This window comes from Camponotus vicinus, unplaced genomic scaffold, assembly GCF_025532165.1.
Source record: "Camponotus vicinus isolate PSW18456_S1 unplaced genomic scaffold, iyCamVici1.0 SCAF_8, whole genome shotgun sequence".
NCBI lineage: Eukaryota > Metazoa > Arthropoda > Insecta > Hymenoptera > Formicidae > Camponotus > Camponotus vicinus.
The window spans coordinates 7,967,528-7,989,613 of NW_028141980.1; the positions used below are offsets into that span (position 1 = coordinate 7,967,528).

The following is a 22,086-nucleotide window of genomic DNA, read 5'->3' on the forward strand; positions in this document are numbered from 1 at the left end:
GAGTGTGAATGTTAAAATGGGACACCCTGTATATCCGTTTATATATTATTTATTTTTTAATTTGTAATTTATTCTTATTATTTATTATTATTTATTCATTATTATTGATTACTAAAATAATTCGTAACGAATAGGAACGATAATTGAGAAATTATGTCAAAACTGGAGTTCTTGGAGCTACAACGAAAACAAATTTACGAGGGGACATGTTATTGCGCAAGGTTTGACATCCCGCAGATTTGGGAAGTGATCGTGATTCGGGTAGAAGCTTTATCGCGTGACAAAACTTAAACAGGCAACCTGCTCTTCGAAACGAATGGCTTTACTTAGGAAAACTACGCAACATATCGCGTAACCGTGAAGGGTAACGTTTCTCGTTACCTTGTTTTCACGCATAATTTCCATTGCATTATGCGGCAAAATGTTTCTACAAACATACATTCTCGTCCTTGTCCCGTAAATCAACCATCTGTATGTCGGAGGGTTGTTGTTACAAATGTTATAACGCACTAAAGCGAGGCGAATTTCATGCAAATCACGCTGACATCAACCATCAGGCATAAATTTGTGCCGATTTCGTCCTGTTACTTGCGCAAAAGCTCCATCTCATCGATATTTTATCAACGATGGCTTGATAAAATATTGATAAGACGGAACTCCACATATCATTAATTCTAAATTTATAAACATTGCAAAGAGAAGCATTCAAAAATATTTCTAATTGAGAAAAATATGAAAGTTTACAAAAATATTAAAGATTTTCACTAGAATTAAAATATTAAAAAAAGAGAAAGATCACAATTTTTTCGTATTAGTTTAGAAAGAAATTCACGTAATCTTTGCAAATAAAATTTATCAAAATGTTTTAGATTTCTAAAAAAATAATTATGAAGAAAATAATCTAAGAATTTACATGACTCAAATAGATGTTGTCGGAAATGGTATAATATTTGTATTATAAAATTGTAAGTAATAATCCATCCTCTATTTGGAATATGATGTACTGCATTTATTGGAGCAAAAAAGATAGGACGTTATACAAGAAAAATCTGAATTACACGTATAAGTACATAAATATATAAAAATATGAAAAAAGATATAAAAAGTACTAAAATATATATTAATTTCTTGAACGCATATCAATATGTGCAATCAATTGCACGTATAATATCACATCGAAATGTTACTGTAAGAAAATCGCAACATATCGACAGGTTCCTACGTCAAGAGCTGCCAAATCGTTATTGTATAAATGACAGACTGTTCGATGCTACCTCGAGATCTTTTTCGATATTTCCGCAAGAAATACGAAAGACTCGACGAGCGCATTTTCGTCTATATGAGTGGCGTTACACGATATCGCCCTAAGTTTGTACAATGTTATCAAGCCTTTCGGACGAATCTTTATCATTTCGCGAGAAATGACCGAGATTTTCGCGATATCATGAACCTGTCGCGAATTGGAAGCTACGAATTTCATAGACAGAGACAAATAAGAGTAAATGGAAAACTTGTTTACAAATGTCAAAGTTCTTCTTTCTTTTGCGTACGATGCGAGAGAGAGGCGAAAAGATTATATTAAATAAAATTTTACGAAAACGTAAAGGGGATTAAAAGAAAATTAAAAATGCAATTTTGCATGCGAAATTGTCATGCGGTATTTACAACGAATAAGCGAAACGTTATTATTCTTTTTCCGGTAGAAAATTTACAGAAATAAAATTGCGAGTGACGTCATTACATTTGGGGAAAGATTTTTCTGAGTATTCCCGTGATATTTTCAAAAGGAACAAACGAACGCATGCGAGTAAAATTTTTAATTTTCTAGAACCCATTTTTAATTGATATATTCTCTTAATTGTGTTTTAGTCGCGTAAGAATAGTCTGAAAGAAATCATTGAAATCAGAGCTATAAAATACATTGATTAACACGGAAACACAAGTTTCCTGAAGATCTAGAATTCAACTTTGCTGAATATTATCACAAAAGTCGCATTAGATCATTAAACAAATTCAATCGTTAATCGAAATGTTAGATTGGAATCTTACTGAAATAAGAATAATTGTAAACAGCGCTCTCGAATTTGCGATGTCAATTAATATCAGCGTGTCTGCCAATTAACGCGCAAATTCGTAATTAATAATTTTTCGACTATTTCACACAACGCAAACAATAAACGCTGTAAACCATGCACAAGTCTAAATCATTTTCGTCAATCTGATATTACGGTGAAATTGATCTTTGTAGAGAAATAGTTTTAATCATGAGCTATTATAAATGATTATAAATTAATTTTCAGTAAGCAACGTTCGATTGCAAAAAATTTGATCGTAATTTGAAATGAAAACTAATAGCGTTAAACTAGAAGCTTTCCGAATAACTTAAATATATTTATCGATTAAGATATTCCGTTAAAAAAAGTGAAGAAGAACTTATTTATCAATAAGATTTAGAGAGAGTTAATTGCTTTTAAACCAAGTACGAGTTAATTAATCATGCGACCTCGTCGAAAATTTTTTCGGGAGAAAGATAATACTTCCGATACTCTATTAGCTGTCAAAGCTGTTTTCGATCGCTCGTGATTTTTCTTGGGATATGAAAAATCTGAAGTTTTTCGGGCTCACGGTGGCAAAACGAGGCATGCAAGGCACGATCTCCTCATATAAGTTATCGCTATAAACGGGAGGCGAGGAATCCATTGTAAGACTAGACAGCCAGGAACGTCGAGGAACATCGTAGGTGGATGCTTGTCGACGAAAAACGACCTCATCGAGCGCCGACGTTAACTTGAGTGGACTGCAATAATAATGCATGCATTTATTAATTTTAAAATAATTAAATGCGCTGCGAAAAGCGTCGCAATAATAAGTATTGTTTAATAAAGCAGTTTTTATTATTTTAATTATATATATATTCTATTACCTATATATTTTATCCTGACGTATGTAGCAAAAGATAAAAAAATCAAAATTAAATTCCATTTTCTCTGCCCTATATCATTACTAATTATTATACAGGGTGTCCCAAACTTAACGAGTCAGCCGTTAATAGCAGATTCCTGAGATCATTTGGAAACGAAAATTCTAATACCAAAATGCTGAGGAAGACTTCATAAAAATGTTCAAACTACTGACTACTGTCGCATCGAAGACATAATCGCGCTCACTGCAGAATCCTATTTTTTACTTTATATTGATCCCTCTATAGATATCGATATTATCGTGCTGTACGCGGGCCCTTTGATGCGCTATATCCCTGAGCAGGAGAACGTAACGCGCCGATTGGTGATCTTTAATCGTTTGTAGCTCCGAAACTACATCTTCCTCAACATTTTGGTATTAAGATTTTCGTTTCCAAATAATCTCAGGAATCTACCATTAACGGCTGATTCGTTAAGTTTGGGACACCCTGTATATTTTAATATATATACTTACAATGTTAAATTTTGTAACATATTAGTAATATATATGTTATTATATTATTATTAATTTTTATTATTATATTATTATGGTATAATTACTTTGGCACGTCATAGTTGTTATTCGCAGAGGAATCCGCGCATTCGGATATCCTGGGATACGAAATATTCAACGTAGATTGAGGCACAGGTATCGGCAACGTACTCGAACACCTCAATTCGAGCACATCAGATTTCTGTTCGATTTCTTCGCTACTCTGCATTTTTTCTACTATCGCTTCCTCCTCCTCTATCTGATCCATTTTTGTCCACGCGACAAAAGGATGCTTGGGGACGCTGCTACGGATCAAATGGGGGTGCTTAGGAAGCAACGGATATTTGCAGAAAACCTTCGAAGAACCTGTGTTTTTCGATGAAGATTCGGCGTCCTGACAGTTCTCTTTGTCCAAGGGAGTTGTCCTGTGCGAGGGATTCGGATCAAAAGATACAAAATCATTTGCCAGTTCCGAAGCATGAGCTGTTTCGGCCAACATCATGCGACTCTTGACTGTCCTGCCATTACAATGCTCACTGACGTATTTCGGGCGGCCAAATGTACCGAAGGTCGGCGGCGTCGATGGCTTGTTGTCGACGTGACCGGCATCAGAGTACCAGGATTGTTGCGAAGAGGAAGACGACACCGACGGACATTGTTCGATAAATCCCGAGTCGAAGATGTGCTGCTTCTTCGGCTGCCTCTCCTTTGATTTCTTTCTGTGGTTTAATGATAGCTTAGCTCGATTAAACATTGACAATAGCTTCTTCAATGATTTCTTTTGCGGCAACTTCTCATCCAGCACCGGTATCCACGTGATGGATGTATCGTTGTCGATCTTGATTGGCCGTTTCAACGAAACGCCGATCACTTGCGGCAATTTCCGGATAAAGTCAGAGGAGGGTTCTAATATCTCTTCCGCGACCTGGTTCTCACAATCGTTTAAATCGTCTTTAGAAGGTATAACGGTGACGTCTTGAAAGGATGATTCTAATAACAAATTGTCGTTGGTATGACTCTTTGTGCTCGATGTATCATCATGTGATCTCGAAGAAGAATTCAATGATTGCGACGAAGTCGAAGATAATTCCCATTCTTCGCTCTCGAAGTCGTACAAGTCGACTTGCAAGTTTTTGTAACTATTATTGCTAGCGTTGCTCGAATCATGAGAATTCGTCAAGATATCGTCAAGAGGATCCTCAATATAATCTATATCTTTATCGTCAACATCCTCCAAAGGACTCGAGCAGATCAATGGCATATTGTTTTTCGATTTATACTTTCTCTCACTTTCCGGGGGACTGTAGAATGCTTGACCTCTTCCGTCCAGGATTTCGCTTTTCTTCGAGGAATTGGGTCGAATGTTCATCAATTCTTTCATAAGACCAGACTTATTTATCTTGGAAGACCACGTCTTTAAGATGTCTGTCTTTTTGTAGCTCTTCGAATAACATTGATTAGGCATCACGAAATCGTCTTCAAGATCATACTTCTTGACGGTGGACGAAACGGAAGATATTTCCGATGTATTTTTAAGACTGCTCCAACGTCGCAAGTTGCTGCCGAGTTCGCTGTACATCGAGGGACTTGAATCGCTCTTTTCCACATTCTTCCGGTTCCGTATGGTGTTGAAAAGGCCGGATCTTTTGCTAGCGTGCTCCTGCTCAGTATTTTCAATAGATGCTTTAACACTCGACTCGTAAGCTTCGACGATCTTCTTGACAAAGTTGCTGCCGCCTGAAATCGACGATTCCGAAACGACGTCCTGGCGATTGGACGATCTGAAGCCTGTCTCGAACTCTTGGATTAAGGTCTCCATGTTCGGTATATCTGGCAGCACGCGAACTCCATTGAAAGCCGCCATTTCTGCGATTAAAAATTTCCTAGAGTTCCTATACTTGGACAATAAAATATCCTTGATCGATGCGGAACTAGAAGACAAACAAAAGAAAACTTTTTTAATCTTATATATCATTTAAGAATATGTTGTAACTAATATTTCTACTAGCATCATAAACACGTGATGAAAAATGGTAAAATTTCGGTTAAATTTCTCTATTTCTTTTTTAAAAATATTAATAATTTTTTTGGAAAAATATTAATAATTATATATCTGCTTTTTATTATGTTACATTTCAGGAAATGAATGAAAATTATTATTTGATCATTTAATGACTTCTTTTTCTTTCATATAAATTCTTCTTGGAAAATTGCAAATTTATTAATAAAATAAATACGTGTTTACCGACAAGCTTTAAAAAATAAATAAGGAATATAATTATAAACTTCGGCAAAATTAAGAAAAATAAAACGTATTTATTTTAATTTAGATAAGAGTTACGAAATATAGAATTTAATTCGTTCTTTTTAGAAGATTGGAAAAAATTCTGAATTCCTAGAAAAAAAGAAAAAGTGGAAAAAATGATAGGGAAAAAAAGCTTTTATTTAAAAACAGATAATTAAAATATATTAGCATGTTTTTAGCAGATTTTTTGTGTCTTACATTTTGTTATTATTTTATAAATAATAGTAACATGACGCTATTATTTTATAAATAATAATAACACAAACAAGATGTTTTATTTTATTTCCTATAAAAAATTCATTTCATAGCATCTTTTCTGTAGAAAATTTTTCTATAAAAAAGTTTCTATCCATTTGATTCTTTCTTATTAATTCCGTAAAATTTTCTTATAAATGTCATATTGTTGAATTATTCGAATTTTTAATTGAGTTTGTTGCACAAACTTTTTTTCACAAAATTTCAAATTTAAGTTTAAATGAATTATAAAGTCCACTGAAAGTTTTATGTAAGTCGGTCGTTTTTGCATAATGGCCCGTAAACAGGTAAGTAAACAGAAGAGCAGACAAACAAAGAAGGGAGAAGAACAAACAAGCAAAATGTATGCAACTGAATCTTTTCAGAGAACGAAAACCAGCAAACAATATAATGAAGAGGTAGACAATGAAGAGAGAAAAAATGAAAAGCACAAATATATATTATAAAATATTTGATTTAATTAATATATATTGAATAAATGTAGCCAATCATAAAAAAATTACGTAATTAAAAAAGTTTGTAGAATTTTTAATATTTTTTTTTCACGATAGAAAATAAAATAAGATACGTCAAATAAAGATAATTAAGATAAATCAAATTAAGATAAATCAAATAAAATACGTTATTATTGTCTGTGTGCAGCTTCAAAAATAGTACTCTTTGCCATAGATTCCAAGCATAGCTTTCTCATCGCATCACAACTAAATTTGCATATTTACGTAAAAATTGTATAATTGTGCTTTGCGCCTTTCATGGATTTAATTTTAACTTAAAAATTAATTTCAATTTTTATTTTTGTTTTTTATTTTTATTTTTTACTTTTGATTGTTTTAATTGTCTTTATATTGTCTTACATTGTCTTATGTTATTCTATGTTATCTTTATATTGTCTTTAGGCATTTACGGATTTTTTTATTTCTATTGATAAGAAAATTTATAAAATCAAACTGCATTAATTTCAAACTCCCTGCATTCAGTTATATATTTTGATACATATTATATAATCTATATTGTTAATTATCTTACATGATAAAATAAAAATATTAAAATTAAAAAAATTAAAAATATTAAATATGTCAAAAATTATTTAAAAAATGCATGTTTATTAAAATCATATAAATTTTCTTAATTCTCTATTCCTGTTATCCCTCAATAAGCCTCTCAATATTCACAGCTTCAAAGCAAATATTCTCAAAGTTTATCGGCTTCGCTGCAACACTCATCTCTTCCACAGGATCAATGTCTCAAGAACAAAATCACATCGAAAATTCAGATTGCATCTTCCCAGAGCGTCAATCCACTGCTAGAAATCCACAATGATCCAGTAGAGATACTCTTCGAAGATGTCGTCGCTGTGTCACAAACTTGTCTTCTCTAGTAAGAGAAACTTTATATATGTATTTTTTCGTTCAACTAAGTACTCGGTACTTTTAATCCTAGTAATACAATTTATATATTTTGATTCTACACCAACGTTGATTTTTCTCTTTTTCTCTAAGATTTTTATCATTCTTCGCACTATTATTATTTAGAATTTCAATGAAAGTTAACTAATTGACAAACTATAGATAATGATTCAAAATTATTCCTATTAATAGTGTCTGTCATAACGAAATAATAAACTTTATTGGCAAAAGTATATAATATTTAAACTTAATTTTCAACAAAATATTTATGTACATGCTTACATTTGATTAAAATAGAGTCATTTGTATCAAAATCAAAAATTTTTTGTCTATAAAAGTTTGCTGCATACTTTGTTTATAGATATATATAATTTTTTCTATAGAACTTATACACTCTTCCTTGCTTATACTCTCTTTTGAATAAATAAAAATATTATCTCTAAAATATATATATATAAAATACATATTATATATTTGATTTAAGAATCTTATCCTTAAATTTACAATCTGTTTAAATAGTAAATACATGCTAATCGTGCTCGTGTTACGTAATATTTTTATACGTTTTTATTATAAATAGAAATAATATTTAGTGACATCTTTGTCTCTCAGACTTTAACATTTCTCGAATATTTCATTTGTCAACTTATTATATAATTAACTGGAGCAAGATAACGATTATTCATGCTAATCAGAAATATCTATTTTTCCGTGAAATGTTTAATTCCGCTTTGCTTATCAACTTATTCGAGTCCAATCGATTGCAGCGATGTTACGCAATTCCTAGTTACATTCTTATTTCCGTCGAGGCGAATAAGCTTTCGTAACGATAATCATTTGCATGTGTTTTTATTGTTCTTCACGGATATATGAACATAATGAAACGGAGAAGATGCAAGATTGCAATTGTGAGATCCATAAAACAAAAAAAATGGCACACAGCTAACAATATTCATTTAAATATTTCAATATCGTTATATTTCTACCTTTTATCACTCTGGATTCCATTTCCTGTTTTATTATAATTGCAATTATTAACACTATATATATGTACATATATTTTTTATTATAAACAAAATATTTATAAGAGACGCAGAGTAATATTAATTATTATAATAATTCCAATTAATAGTTATTACAATAATTCCAATTAATTAATTATATAATAACTTTTATGAAGCAATTTTTTGTTTCATTCTATTCTTGCGTTTTGCACTTTTGCGTTACTTTTGTATATGAGTTTTTTATGGGTCGTCGTAACAAGAGCGCACGATCTCGTTATAGTGATAAAAGTCAAGCGATAAATCGACGAAGACCTTCGACTGGCGATAATGCCGATCAAAGTGACGACACGGAATTAGAGAGCAAAATGAGAGCATAAATCACCACCAAACGATCTCGCGATTAATCCGCAAAAATACTTCCGGATGAAATTAATTTTTCAGAATACTTTGATTACTCTCTTATTATTCTTTCGATCAATAGACATGCATATTTTTTCTCGCAACAAATTATCTTAAGAAAATATTTGTAGTTTATTCCTTCGATATTTTGTGTAAATATTAATTAAGCTTTTATTTTTTTTCTCTATAAAAAGGGGAAGCTTAATTATTAATTAAGCTTTCTCTTTTTATAGAAAAAAAATAAAATGTCGCAATTTTAATTGTGGCAGTTTCCGCTCTAATTTCAAAAGTATTTTAAAAATTCCCCGATGAGGACTTAATCCAATACTTTTCCATTTATTTACATATTTATTATGTGACAAAAATTGTCTTTAATTCGCATAAGTTTGAACTGTAGTTTATTAAACTGCTCGCTAATAAATCGTGATACAATTTATAATACAAGAATATCTATTTAACATAATTAACAATAATTAGGAGATTTATTAAATAAATGTATAATATTTAAAATTTATTTTAAATGTTATACATCTGTAAAAATAAAAATTGTCTGTAAAAAATTTGTCTGTAAAATAATAGATTCTACTCCTATAGCTTCGATTATCGTGAGAGATTGTTAGTAAACACAAACATTATTTATTACGACCAAGCCTTTAAGCTTAGCTGGACAAAGGCAATTCTCATGCGAAGATCAGTCATCTTGACGTTCCCTAGGCATCGATTGCCGAAGGACATCCGATGAACACCCACGTTTAATCCGAGTACTCGTACATAGGGTCATTATACTGTTATTGTCTGTTGTTATTGTGTCTATTTGTGGATCACAACGGCGCCAATTGAAGACCACTAATCTCACGGGTCGGTGCTTGCCAGATTATTCGTCTCACTGCACGATAATTAATCTTAACTAACCCATCGCTTTTAATGCTAATCTCTTTAGTGTGAATTTTTCCATGTTGGTTAAAGAATCGGTAATTAAAGAAAGCTACAACTGACTTGCATAAGTACCTCTATTACTTTAAATAGATAACTCGTTATGCAAATTAAAAGCAATATATATTTACTTTTTATCTAGCACTTCCTTTTATTTAGTTATTTTATTTATTTATTATTTATTATTTATTATTTATTATTTATTATTTATTATTTATTATTTATTTTATTATTTTTATTTATTATTTATTATTTACTTTAACAAATTTAATATTAAGATAATACTGTGTCTTTCTTGTCTGTCTTGTTAGATTTAATAAGAATAATAATTAAGATTTTGATTCTGTTTAGTCTAATTTAGATTCTGTTGTTTGACAAAGGAAAAAATACATATATCTAAATAACAAAATAAAAATTGTAATGCAAACAATAAAAATAGACATATTCGTCTTTAATGACAAAGTCGTTTTACTTTTCCCAATAACAATGTAATCGACACACAATAAATGTAGCTCTTCATTCACATTAAAATATCGTTATTCTAAATTGACGATATATAATATCAAATAGATAATAAAATATCGAAAGTATTTTACTGTACACAACATTATTTTGTCGTTTTTGAACAAAGGAATTTATTAGAAATTATTTTCTTGATGATTCTAAAATTAAAGAATGCTAAATGTATTTTTGATTTCTCCGAAAAATTCAATAATAAAAATAAAGAATTAAAATAAAGTTAAAATAAAGAAGTTATTAATTAAAATAAAGAAAGTTAAAATAAAAAAGTTATTAATTCGAAAGATCGATCTTTTGAAACACACACACAAGAATGATAGAAATTATTAATCTTAAGAATAAAGATAAAAAGAACACCGAGAAGTTAATTTTTGACACATAAAGATTAGTGCAAGATTAAGATCAGATATTTTGTGGAAAAGAGTGCGTCGTATAAAATGAAATTCGTTTAAATGTATATTGTAGCAGGACCGCAGATTTTAGAACGGAAAACATCTATTATATCTGAATTTCGAGAGCATGCTGATGTTGAATTCAAAGTTTCAATAAAATTAAGAGAATGCGCGTTTTGCCCCAAAGGAAAATAGAGTTTAAAGTGTTAATTCTGCCTGTATCACAATGTCCGGTGTGTAATGCAATGACTGCCGACAAACAAGATTCGATCTCGCTACTCTCCTCATCCCTTCCTCCAACCCTTTCTCACGACCCTTTCTATACGACACTGACGTCATTGTGCCTGTAAGTCGCTTTACATCCCATGCAGTATGCATGAGATCGCGTTTGAATGCCAACGATACTACCCATGCCAGCGAGGAGTCTCGCGATATTTCGTGAAACAATATATCGCTACGAGAGTTCTTAACAAGATCGATCGATCGATCAAGCTGGCTAGAAAAATGAATCCGGTAACAATCTGAGGGACGTTAAATCGCGTATTGGAAATTTTCCAATGTACTCTCCAATCTCGACTCATCGTGCCTTTGCCTATTAAAGAACACAAGTGTATTCCTCCGATTTTGACGAGTCTTCAGTATATTATAATCTGTGTCAAAAAAAAAAGAATAAGGGATACGTATTTTTTCCTTTAAAATAGTATTTCATTTATAAGAGTATTTTCCTTTATAATTATATAAATTTATAATTATATTAATTATAAATAAATTTATAATTATAATAAATTATATTAATAAATTTATATAATAATAAATTATATTAATAAATTTATATTTATATTAATTTATAATTATATTAATATTTCATTTATAAGAGTATTTCTTAACAATTGTAAGGGAAATTTTTCTTGAAACTAGTATTTCATTTGTAAGAGTATTTATTTATAATATTATATAAATTTATAATTATATTAATTTATAATTATATTAATATTTCATTTATAAGAGTATTCTTTCAACAATTGTAAGGGAATAAATAAAAAAATACGTGTCTCTTTTTTTAATCTAGACTACAAAACTCATTGAAATAGCAGAAAAATATTTACTTTGTGAGAAGAACCGACTTTGTCCGCGTTATTTCGGGGAAAAATTAAACGATCGCGATTCTGTCTAACAAAAAGCACATTATACATATAGTGTATTAGCAAAGAGAATGTTAAAACAACATAAAAGTATACGTAATAAATGATGTACGCAAGAAAAATAAAAGTAGAATTGAAATAGGGTAAATAACATAATATTAAAACATAAAGAAATATTTTAAAAGAATGTTATAATAATAAATGCGCAATAATATTGAAAAAAAAATTACTACATTTGAAAAATTCAAAAAGTCAAAATATGAATACAAAATCTAAAAGAAATACAATATATTATAGAGTCCCTGATATTTCAAGTTTTTACACTTCAATTATTAAGTGTGATATTAGTAACAATTAATTAATCAAATGAATCCCACTTACTAATAAAATTATTATAAAAAATAAATGTATCATTTAGAGCAGAAAGAAAGATAATAAGAGTAAAAGGGAGTTAAAGATAAATAAGGATATAACAAAGCAGTATAAAAAAAGATTATACTACGAAAAAGACGTTCTATCTCTGGTTTTCTTCGAGTTTTCGCGCGAGTGCGCTTCTATTGTCTCTTGGTCCACGGAAAAGCTGCGTTCATAACCATCTCATCTTTTTGCGGTACGTTTGCTCCTCCACGAAAGAAACTAGTCGACTTGTTTTAGCCTTTATTCGTCGTAAAAGGCCGTGCGATCGTGTGACCATGCAATTGTCATCGTCTTTAGCGCGAGTAAATGTTTCTGTTCTATATATCGCAGTTCGCGAAAGTCGGAAGTCGAAAATTAATATAACTGTAATTTTTTGTTTCTACAATACAAACTATTGTCACGTCTTGCACGTTATTATTTTTGTAGATAATCAAAGATCTGAAAAAAAATTTATCTTGCATGCCGAGTTTATAATTTTTGTTTTCTGTTTTATTTATTTTTTTTTTTATAATGTAAGGAATTATTCATTTCGATATTAAAACTAACGATTAGTATCATAGTTTAATTCGTTTGAGATTCACAGCGTTATCGAGCAAACTAGAATATCTCCTTTAATTTTACTTCGGCAGAGAAACACTTCTATATAAAGCTGAACAATTCAAAAATATCTGTAGCGGCAAGGTTTCAGTTGTTGCTATTGTGTCGTCTAAAGAAATCAAAACATATTCTGTTAAAAATTACTCTTAATTTTCGAAGTTAACGATCATGTTTAAAATTAATAGGCAAAAATAGAAATTATGTATCAATATATGTACTTAACAAGTAATAATAAAAATAAAACTGAAACCAATTTAAGTATCTTATTTATATAATTTATGTAATAATTAACAGTAATTGAAAATTAATAAAATAAATTCTGCGAAAGAAGATATATTATTTATAACATAATTCAAATTTCAATTTACATATCTTTCTAGATATCCTAGATAATTAATAAAAGTAATCACATATGTCCGAAAAAGTGCTCAAAGAAAATCTAAAAAAAAAAAGAAAGTGATTTTTAATATCCTCAAATATATATTATAAATATATTTTTTTACATTAATTAAAAATGATATGATAATTGTTTATACTAAAGTATGAAAAATAAATTATTATTACGCAATTTTTTTAGTAATTAATACCAACTATTATTTATACGAAATTTTCTTCATTCCCAGCTTTATCATTTAAAAGTTGAAATTTGATTTTAACTATTAATATGTCATAAGATGAATAAAATGATAAATTGCCATTGTTCCGTGAAATTGAGCTTTAATCATCTTTAGTCAGCATGATAGTGATAAGAACTTAGAAGAAATATCGAGTAAATTTCCATAGATATAATTGACATCATAAATTTCGTCTCGGTTCGACCCATTTTTTTTAACGAGTCTTTAAAGTAAACTTCTTGGAGTTTATCGTCTAATGTCAATCGAATTATATTATCGATTTTTCATCTTTTCGATATTGAGAGTCATATTTGACAACGTTTTGTTTGACAAAATATTTATTATTCAATTTTGTGCAAATATTTTAAATATATTAATTTAAAAACAATATTATATATAAATTAATTTTTAAACAAAATATATTTTATGAAATTGGAAAAATCTCGAAAAAATTGAAATCTGGTCTCTCTCTCTCTCTCTCTCTCTCTCTCTCTCTCTCTCTCTTCCATTTTTTTCTGGCAGATATTCTCTATTCAAATTTGAATAAATTTATTACTCGACAACGATTATAATAACGAGCTAGCATTATACATTATAAAGAGTTAACACATTACATATTAAAAAATTGATTGATCGATTCTAGGAATATGATTTCAATGAAAACTGTCGGTTGAAAAAAAGGGCCGCTACTTTTCTTAATTTTAACGCTTCTTATGAAAGATTTCTATCAAGGTAGACACATAATTTTCGCAATACTTTAATATATTTCGTAACCCAACGCTTGTGTTCTCTTTGACTTGATCCCTTTAACCGCAATTTTGTATAGTTTTGCCACATCAAAGATTCCGACTCTTCACACGTGAAATTCCGGTTAATTAACATAGTGCCAGATGCTATGCTTTTTGTGAATCATGATTCGCGATTCGCAGAACATTCGTGAGTAAGAGGGAAAATTCGTTGTGTTTCTTTTGTATTTTCTAACGTATTTTCTCTAGGAATCATGCATAACGATTCTAATATAAAAATTTAATAAATTTATAAATTTTCAAGTCTTACGAATATAACTTATGTTCAGGATAAGATGAAATAAAATACTTCATGCTATAAAATATGTATATGTACATGTGTATATGTGAATAAAAAGAAAGATAGCTGAATTATTAACCTTTCGAAACATAAAATTGAAAGCCATTCCTCTGCCAGATCAGTCATATTCAGCTTATGAAGAGAACTGCGCTTGAAATAGAAAAGCTTTTAGTTCGCGGGGATATTTAATTGTCTTGACAATCTGTGAAAGCTGATATGACTTCAAAGTGACGTATTATACAACGATTTTTCTTTCATATAGATTGCAAATTTTGTTAACGATCCTATCTTGCAGAAAATTATAAGCCGCTTTGACAACTATTATATAAGCTACTATGCTATGAACTACGCTATTAGCTTTTTTCTCACAACCATTTAATACTATATTTAATATATATACTGGGTGTTAAAAAAGTCTGGACACGGTCGAATATCTTGATAAGGAAGTTTTACTAGAAAGTGTTTCAGACAAAAGTTGTATGGCTTCGAGGGGGACATAAGATGGTGTCATTAGTTTGACCTTAAAGAGTCACCTGAAGGTTACGTGAAGGTCACCTCCAACTTTTTAAATGGGACACCCTACTTTTGCATATTCTTGTAGCTCATCTCGAGAGTTTTCCAAAACACTATAATTAAGTTAGTTTTCGTTAAGTACTTTCCGAGTTATGAGGCTTGAAATCATTTCTTAATTTTACATAAACAATAAAATATCTAGTAAAATATTCATTTTTCGATTATCTTATCTTAATACTTTTATGTACAAAATAATGAGAGGAATCGATTGATGTAAAGAAAAAACATAGTTGTTTCGAAAAAAAAATATGTAATTTGCAATTAACAATTACATATTTTTTCTTAAAAATAACTATGTATTTTCTTTACACCAATTGATTTCTCTCATTATTTTGTACATAAAGTATTAAGGTAAGATAATCGAAAAATGAATATTTTACAAAATATTTTATGTAAAATTAAGAAATGATTTCAAGCCTCATAACTCGGAAAGTACTTAACGAAAACTAACTTAATTATAGTGTTTTGGAAAGCTCTCGAGATGAGGTACAAGAATATGCAAAAGCATATAGGGTGTCCCATTTAGAAAGTTGAAAGTGACCTTCACGTGACCTTCAAATAACTCTTCAAGGTCAAACCAATGGTACCATGTTATGTCCCCCTCGAAGCCATACAACTTTTGTCTGAAACACTTTCTAGTAAAACTCTTCCTTATCGAGATATTCGACCGTTTCCAGACTTTTTTAACACTCAGTATATATATATATTATATTATGTAAATGTAAAATATTTATATTATTAAACATTTAATTAATTATCAAATTAAAATCAAATTAAGATAAATTTATTTGACATGCAATATCAATTAATTTACAATCTCAAAAAATAGAAAAAAGAAAAACTGTCTCGAAATTCGCTGAAAAATATGGCGAATAATATGATTTAAATAAACAAACAAATTTTAATTGTATTTTTAACAACATTAGTAGAGATTTAACAAGTCACAGAAAATATAAATTTTCAAACTTCTTATCGCAATAATCGCGTAGTTCATCCATCAATTGTACGATACTTTCTTCAATCATTCATCCAACCATTAATGCGAGTTATCATTTTGGCAGTACAGGTGATGAAATATATGCCTGAAGAATGTTGTTTATCACGAAAAAACTTTCATATAAGCTCGTACATTTGCATGCGAGGTAAGCGCGAAATTCTTTGACACGGTGTAAATAAATTTCCCATAATCTATTTTAACACAAGCACGATAAGTTTTATAAGAAAGTAAGAAAGAGGATATAATACTGGCAACTAAAGTTCGCTCGAAAATGTGTGCATAAAAAATAAGAACAAAGATTGATATAAAGGAAATTTAATGTCTCAAAATTTTTTTTTATCCTCCAATCAGGATAGAATTTTTCTCTATAGCATTCTAAATTTTTCCAAATTTGACGTACAATACGCTCAATTTTTGCTGCAGGAATTTGGATTACGATCAACGAAAACTGCATGCAACTTTGTGGCCTGGTAAATAGCTGGTGTGGTAAGTATGTCAAGTGACCACTAACTTGACATCATCTTTCTCTTCTTCGAGGTAAAATACTCCTCTTAAGAATTCTCTTGTGCAGGTCGCCCTTTCAAGCGATCATATGTCAAGCTTCTGGCCGCTTTCAGGTATGCACGAATGAAAGACGAATTTCTCGCGATCTCGCATGATGCAAAGAGAGATATTTCGGAAATAAAATTAAACAATAGGATAAACCTTAAAAGAAAAAAAACACAAGAGTTAAAAATAAATCGATACAAAGGGAATTTAACTGACATTAATATATTTACGTCTTTTGAGGGTGAATTCTAGATCAAATAAAAAATAATAAAAATAATAAATAATAAAAATAATAAAATAATAAAAAATAAAATAATAAAAAATAATAAAAATAATAAAAAAATATCAGAAAAAACAGCAGCTTTATTTATATTCAAAAGCGTATACACTTATGTATACATTTCTTAGCTAATGTGTATGAATTTTATTTGCCAAAAGCATTGAATATTTTTTAATTCTACTTGTAAACATATATATGTATACGTTTTTATGTAAATTATTTTAACTATGAAATGTTTAATATGCACAAGAAAGCAAATTTCAATTTAAAAGTGATTATTCAATATATACATCTTGTACAAATTGTCGAAACTTTGAATCTTCACAATTTCTTCGAGAAATTAGTTTCCTAAGGATTGCCTTTATTATTCGTATCTCGCAGAAAACTTTCCTGGAATAAAAAGGGAGTAGCACGAGCGATTTCCTTTGGGAAGTATTTACCAGTAGTTACTGTAAAATTGCCATATGCGCACGTCATACGTAGAAGAAAGCCAAACATCACACGCTAGTATACATGCATGAGAGTATCTTGATTACAAAACTTTAAGGATGTAGGAAAAGAATGGATTTTGCACAAGATCTTGTCTCATATAATATATTGAATAATTAAACTTTTAGGAAGATTTTTTCACGTAAAGAAGAATTGACTTTCTGCATAAAAATTCTTTAAAGACTATCTTAAAAGAGGTCATTCACGAGAAAATTGAGATAACAAGATTTATGAAAATTTAAAGATTCTTGAAAAATTCAGGAAATATAGAGAATATTAGTTTTTATTGAATTCAGCTGGAGAACAACGATAACAGTATCGTAAGCCATTTGCTTCCTACTTAATGCGAGATTATATTTATTGCAGACAATCTCTAAATTCAGATTTATTTTCTTGGATGCCATTACAGAGATACTGGAGTCATAAAATGCCACCAATTTACCATACATCCTTTCCGCTTCGTGCTTGTTAAAAGCACGTTGGGAACGGAAAAATGAACTGGGTAGCGGCCAATAAACGAGAATAAATCGGAGTAGAGATCATGGATATGACGAAAAAAATAAATCACTAGTGCGATTCGTGACACTTGTTAATTTTACACACCAGCACCGGGAATGTCCATCAATTTGCGGCCTCGAACACGTGAAAAAAATTACTGCATCGGAAAGAATTTTTATCACTAAGACTATAAAAAATTGCACTACTCCTCAAAAATTTTCAAATAAATTAACAATATAAATAATTTCTCTTTATGGATAAATTGTAGCTTTAAAATATTATATCAATTATTACGCGGAATAAGATTTCGTTAAATGATCAACTTTCGATAAAAATTGAAGCTAACTTTTCTTGAATTAAATTTAAGAGATTATTTTTTATAATTTTTTTAAATCTAGCATCTTATTTAATATTTAAAAAAATTACTAGGCTAAGAATTTTTAAATATGCAACAATTTTTAATTGGAATTACAAATCAACTTTGTCGATAAATATGAATTAAAGTTTAATTAACATTAAATTTATATTGTCGTTTAATTATCATTAAAAATACATTGTCATGATTGCTTCAATTATCGCACGACGTATGAATCGATCATTATAATAAACGTAGAGGTATAAAATTCACGGTGCATAGCGACCATAAATAACAACGCGGACTTTTACGCGCTTGCAAGACAATTGACCGAATTTATGGACTTCCAACTTATTTATTTTTGCTACTTCTAACTTGGAAGTAACAAAATATTTACAAACAATGACTGCGTCGTCGTTAAAATAAATTTCGATTTCTCTGAAGCATTTTCGATAGTTACTATATTAGATGAATATATCATTCGCTCCAAATATTGATAACCCTATCATCGATTTTGTGGCATCGTTGGTGCTTTAAATTGCATTAGCATGCGACTGGCGCGAGAAATCGAGAAGAAAGATAAATTTTGTATAAGATAAAGATTTCAGCAAAGAAATTCGCCATGTGTGTATTGAAGTGAGTATTCCTTGGAGAGAGACGAGTCTCACATCTAGAAGATTTTAAGAGTAAAAAGATATCTGTAAAAATTTTATTACCTTCTGTAGCGTAAAATTTACGTACAACATTATACGTTCTCTTTACGATTCAATTATTTTTTACGGCAAATACGTTGTGTAATATCCGAGGGCTGAAAAGGCTAGATATTGCGCTGACGAAGAAATTTCTGTAGACGAATTAGTACGTTAGAGCGCTTTAATTGCATTTGCATGCAACTAGTAAGGCGCAGGAAATCGAGAAATAAGGCAAACTGTAACAATTTCAGTAAAGAAACTTACCGTGTATCGATTATTACAACAAATGGTTCTTGGAAAGAAGCCATAAAAGTTTAGAGTTTTAAGCACGATACCTCTTTAGCAAATTTTTAAAAATTATTTTACGTTTTATATATTTTAAATACATTAAAAAATAAATTTATATTTATATTAAGTAAGTTTATATGCAATATTAATTTTTTTATTTTTTGCAATATTAATTTTTCATGATGAATATATGATATCGCACGTATCTGATGAGAGAGAAAATTGCACTCGATGAAGTTTTTAAGTGCAATTTGTTCCCTCAGGTTTTACAATACAACAATTTTCATTCGCGATTGCCATGTGTTCAAATTAAGCTTGATCAACGTGAAAGCTTCATCATTAAAAGTTTCGTTATCTTCCTCTTTCTTGACCTTTGAGAGATCCTACGAAGCAATTTTATCTATAGGATCTTGATTAACTACATTGCACCAACAATCAAGTGAACATCCGATTGGATTCGCTTTATCAGAACACCTTGTGTCAATGGTAGCAAAAAATTAAACAAAATTGCATATTTTCATATGTACAAGATATATGTTATAATATTTCGCAATCTAATAAATATAAGATAAATCGCATAATAAGATTTCTCTCTAAGAAATAAAAATTTGTTGAAGTTTTTTTTTCACATTTTTCTCTTCTGTCCCTTTATTATAATTACTTTTATTTTAATCTTGATTTTTTTTTACTTGTTGATTTTTATTTAACTCATTTATAAAGATAAGGATTATCTTTTTTTAATATTAAATAATCTCATGTTTATAAATAAAGGGACTTTTTTTTAAAAAATCACAAATAACAATTTTTTATAACTAATTATGAATATCAAAGAGTGTGCTAGTTTTCGCACACGATAGTCTACTGAAGTCCCTTTCAGGTTATAAATTCTCTGTTGAATTTTCAAATATTTTTCGAGGCCACTTTAATAATTTCGCTGTAATAACGGACAGCAGCGTATAAGTTAATGCACCACAATGAAGATTTCCTTTAACATGAAAGTGCGAGCCGAACAAAGGGTAGGTCATCCGCTACACCGAACAATAATTAATCTTCTGTGTGCATCGACAATTCATGCAAAACAAAAGAAAGGAAAAAAAGAATACTGCGAATCCGAGCACACATAGTTCCTCGTTGGACAGACATTGTTATTCCGCAATTTATTCCTTCAGTTTTGCCCGGTTGTTGTTTCGGACGATCGATTTTGCGTTTTACCATCGTAAAAAGCTACTTCAGTTATCTGATTACGTTCCATTAACTCTGGGAGAAGATTTGTCTTTCATAAAAATTTATTTTTTTAATAGAGAGATTCGAAATAGAAATTGCAAACTTAAGATCTCTATAAAATCGTACAAATTGGACGATTGAAATATTATCAAGATTTAAAAAAAATATTATATTATATCATATATAATATAATATATAATATATTATATAAAGATTTAAAAAAATATTATATGAAAATATTATATTAAAAATATTATATTATATTATATTTTATAATAAATATTTTATTATGTTATAAAAAAATATAATATTATATTATATAATAAAAATATTATATTATAAAAATATTATATTATATCTACTTTATGTCTATTGTTCTTTCTTTCTAGAATATAAATAACCTTTATAATAATAAATAATCTCTTGAGCTCGTTTTAATTTTCGCCTTAAAAATAATGTTAAATTTAGATAAAAGTTTTTTTTTAAAAACTTTTAAATATATCAACTTTATATAATAAGATTTTCTAGACCTGTTTGTGGAATCATATCTTTTTCCGCTACCTTCATGAAGATTAACTGAGAAAAGTTTTCTCTATCCAGCCCAATGCGACGTGAAACTTTGCAGTTTATATGATTTTGCTAACTGCAAGAGAGAGTACACGGTATATCTTTGTGTAATTATCGCACGTCATTTTTGTGCCAGAATGTCAGGGGCGGTACACGCCGCTTGCATATTTCACCAGGATTTATTCCGTCGCCAAAGAAAACTTGACGCCGGGAGTCTTGTATTATTTTGCGTGCTGTTCTTTTCTTTACCACGCGGTGCCATCGTCCGTACAAACTACAGTTACTTTAATGTTACTGGCAAATTTAGAAAACGCAAACAAGATCACCATGCAATGGAAATATTATCTAGCGCATGTTCTAAAATTCCGGATAGCCTTATTAAATTTCCTTTTTGTAATATATGAATTTTTTCGACATACTTCCTCACGAAAACATGAAACATCATTAACGAGCGATATATATCACATAACAAACTTATATATCAGCCTTGAACATTCCATATTTTTAGCAAGAATAAAATCCAAGAAATGTACATGTCTATAAATTTTTATATATCTATAGAATATAACGAATATTTATGGTAATCAGAGAGAAAGAATTTTTGTAAGAATTAATATTTTTTTAATATAAATTTTCCCTCCTGTTTCGCACAAATTGAAAGAAAATAAAATTTAACGTTAAAATTATCAAATATAAGTGAAAAACATGTTCCAAAGTCATTAAATTTATATAATATTGAAATGCATGTGTCATGTATCATATAAAACAGTCCATAAATAAACATTGAAAAAATAAATTCATACCATTATTTACAACTCACAATTAATAATCTATCAAAGAGAAGGATAATTTTTATGGCTTCTTCTTCTCTAATAAAATTTCATTTCAGATTAGTAATGAGAATAGGAGCTTTGCAGTAGAGAGTCTTGGCTCCGAACTGTCTGACCTGGAATACTACTGGAGGCAAGTCCTCGGTGTTTTACTACAGGAAGCGCCAATGCAATACTCATAGACTAGATACGGGGATTAAGCCCGCATAAATAAAACAAGAT

The 22,086-nt window shown here is 29.5% G+C and overlaps 1 protein-coding gene and 2 long non-coding RNA genes across 6 annotated transcripts in view; 1 reads left to right on the forward strand and 2 right to left on the reverse strand.

Annotated features, from left to right (window-relative positions):
- Nucleotides 1–994: 994 nt before the first annotated feature.
- Nucleotides 995–22,086, reverse strand: part of LOC145976101 (uncharacterized) — a 78,627-nt gene continuing 57,535 nt past the window's right edge. For 3 of the 4 annotated variants that reach the window (XM_083107051.1, XM_083107053.1, XM_083107052.1), the window contains 2 exons: nt 3,522–5,384; nt 995–2,797 (listed from right to left, as the gene is read on the reverse strand). In XM_083107051.1, coding sequence (XP_082963177.1) covers nt 2,551–2,797; nt 3,522–5,317 — 2,043 coding nt within the window. In that variant the 5' untranslated portion in view covers nt 5,318–5,384 and the 3' untranslated portion in view covers nt 995–2,550. The remainder of the gene's footprint in view (nt 2,798–3,521; nt 5,385–22,086) is intronic. The other variant, XM_083107054.1, reaches the window with a different exon arrangement.
- On the reverse strand, nt 12,128–14,846 carry LOC145975768 (uncharacterized). Its single transcript, XR_014440080.1, has 4 exons — nt 14,602–14,846; nt 14,193–14,449; nt 12,772–12,931; nt 12,128–12,663 (listed from the first exon to the last, which is right to left on the reverse strand). It is a non-coding gene; the product is annotated as an uncharacterized LOC145975768 (long non-coding RNA).
- On the forward strand, nt 14,618–16,580 carry LOC145975769 (uncharacterized). Its single transcript, XR_014440081.1, has 3 exons — nt 14,618–14,749; nt 16,162–16,237; nt 16,516–16,580. It is a non-coding gene; the product is annotated as an uncharacterized LOC145975769 (long non-coding RNA).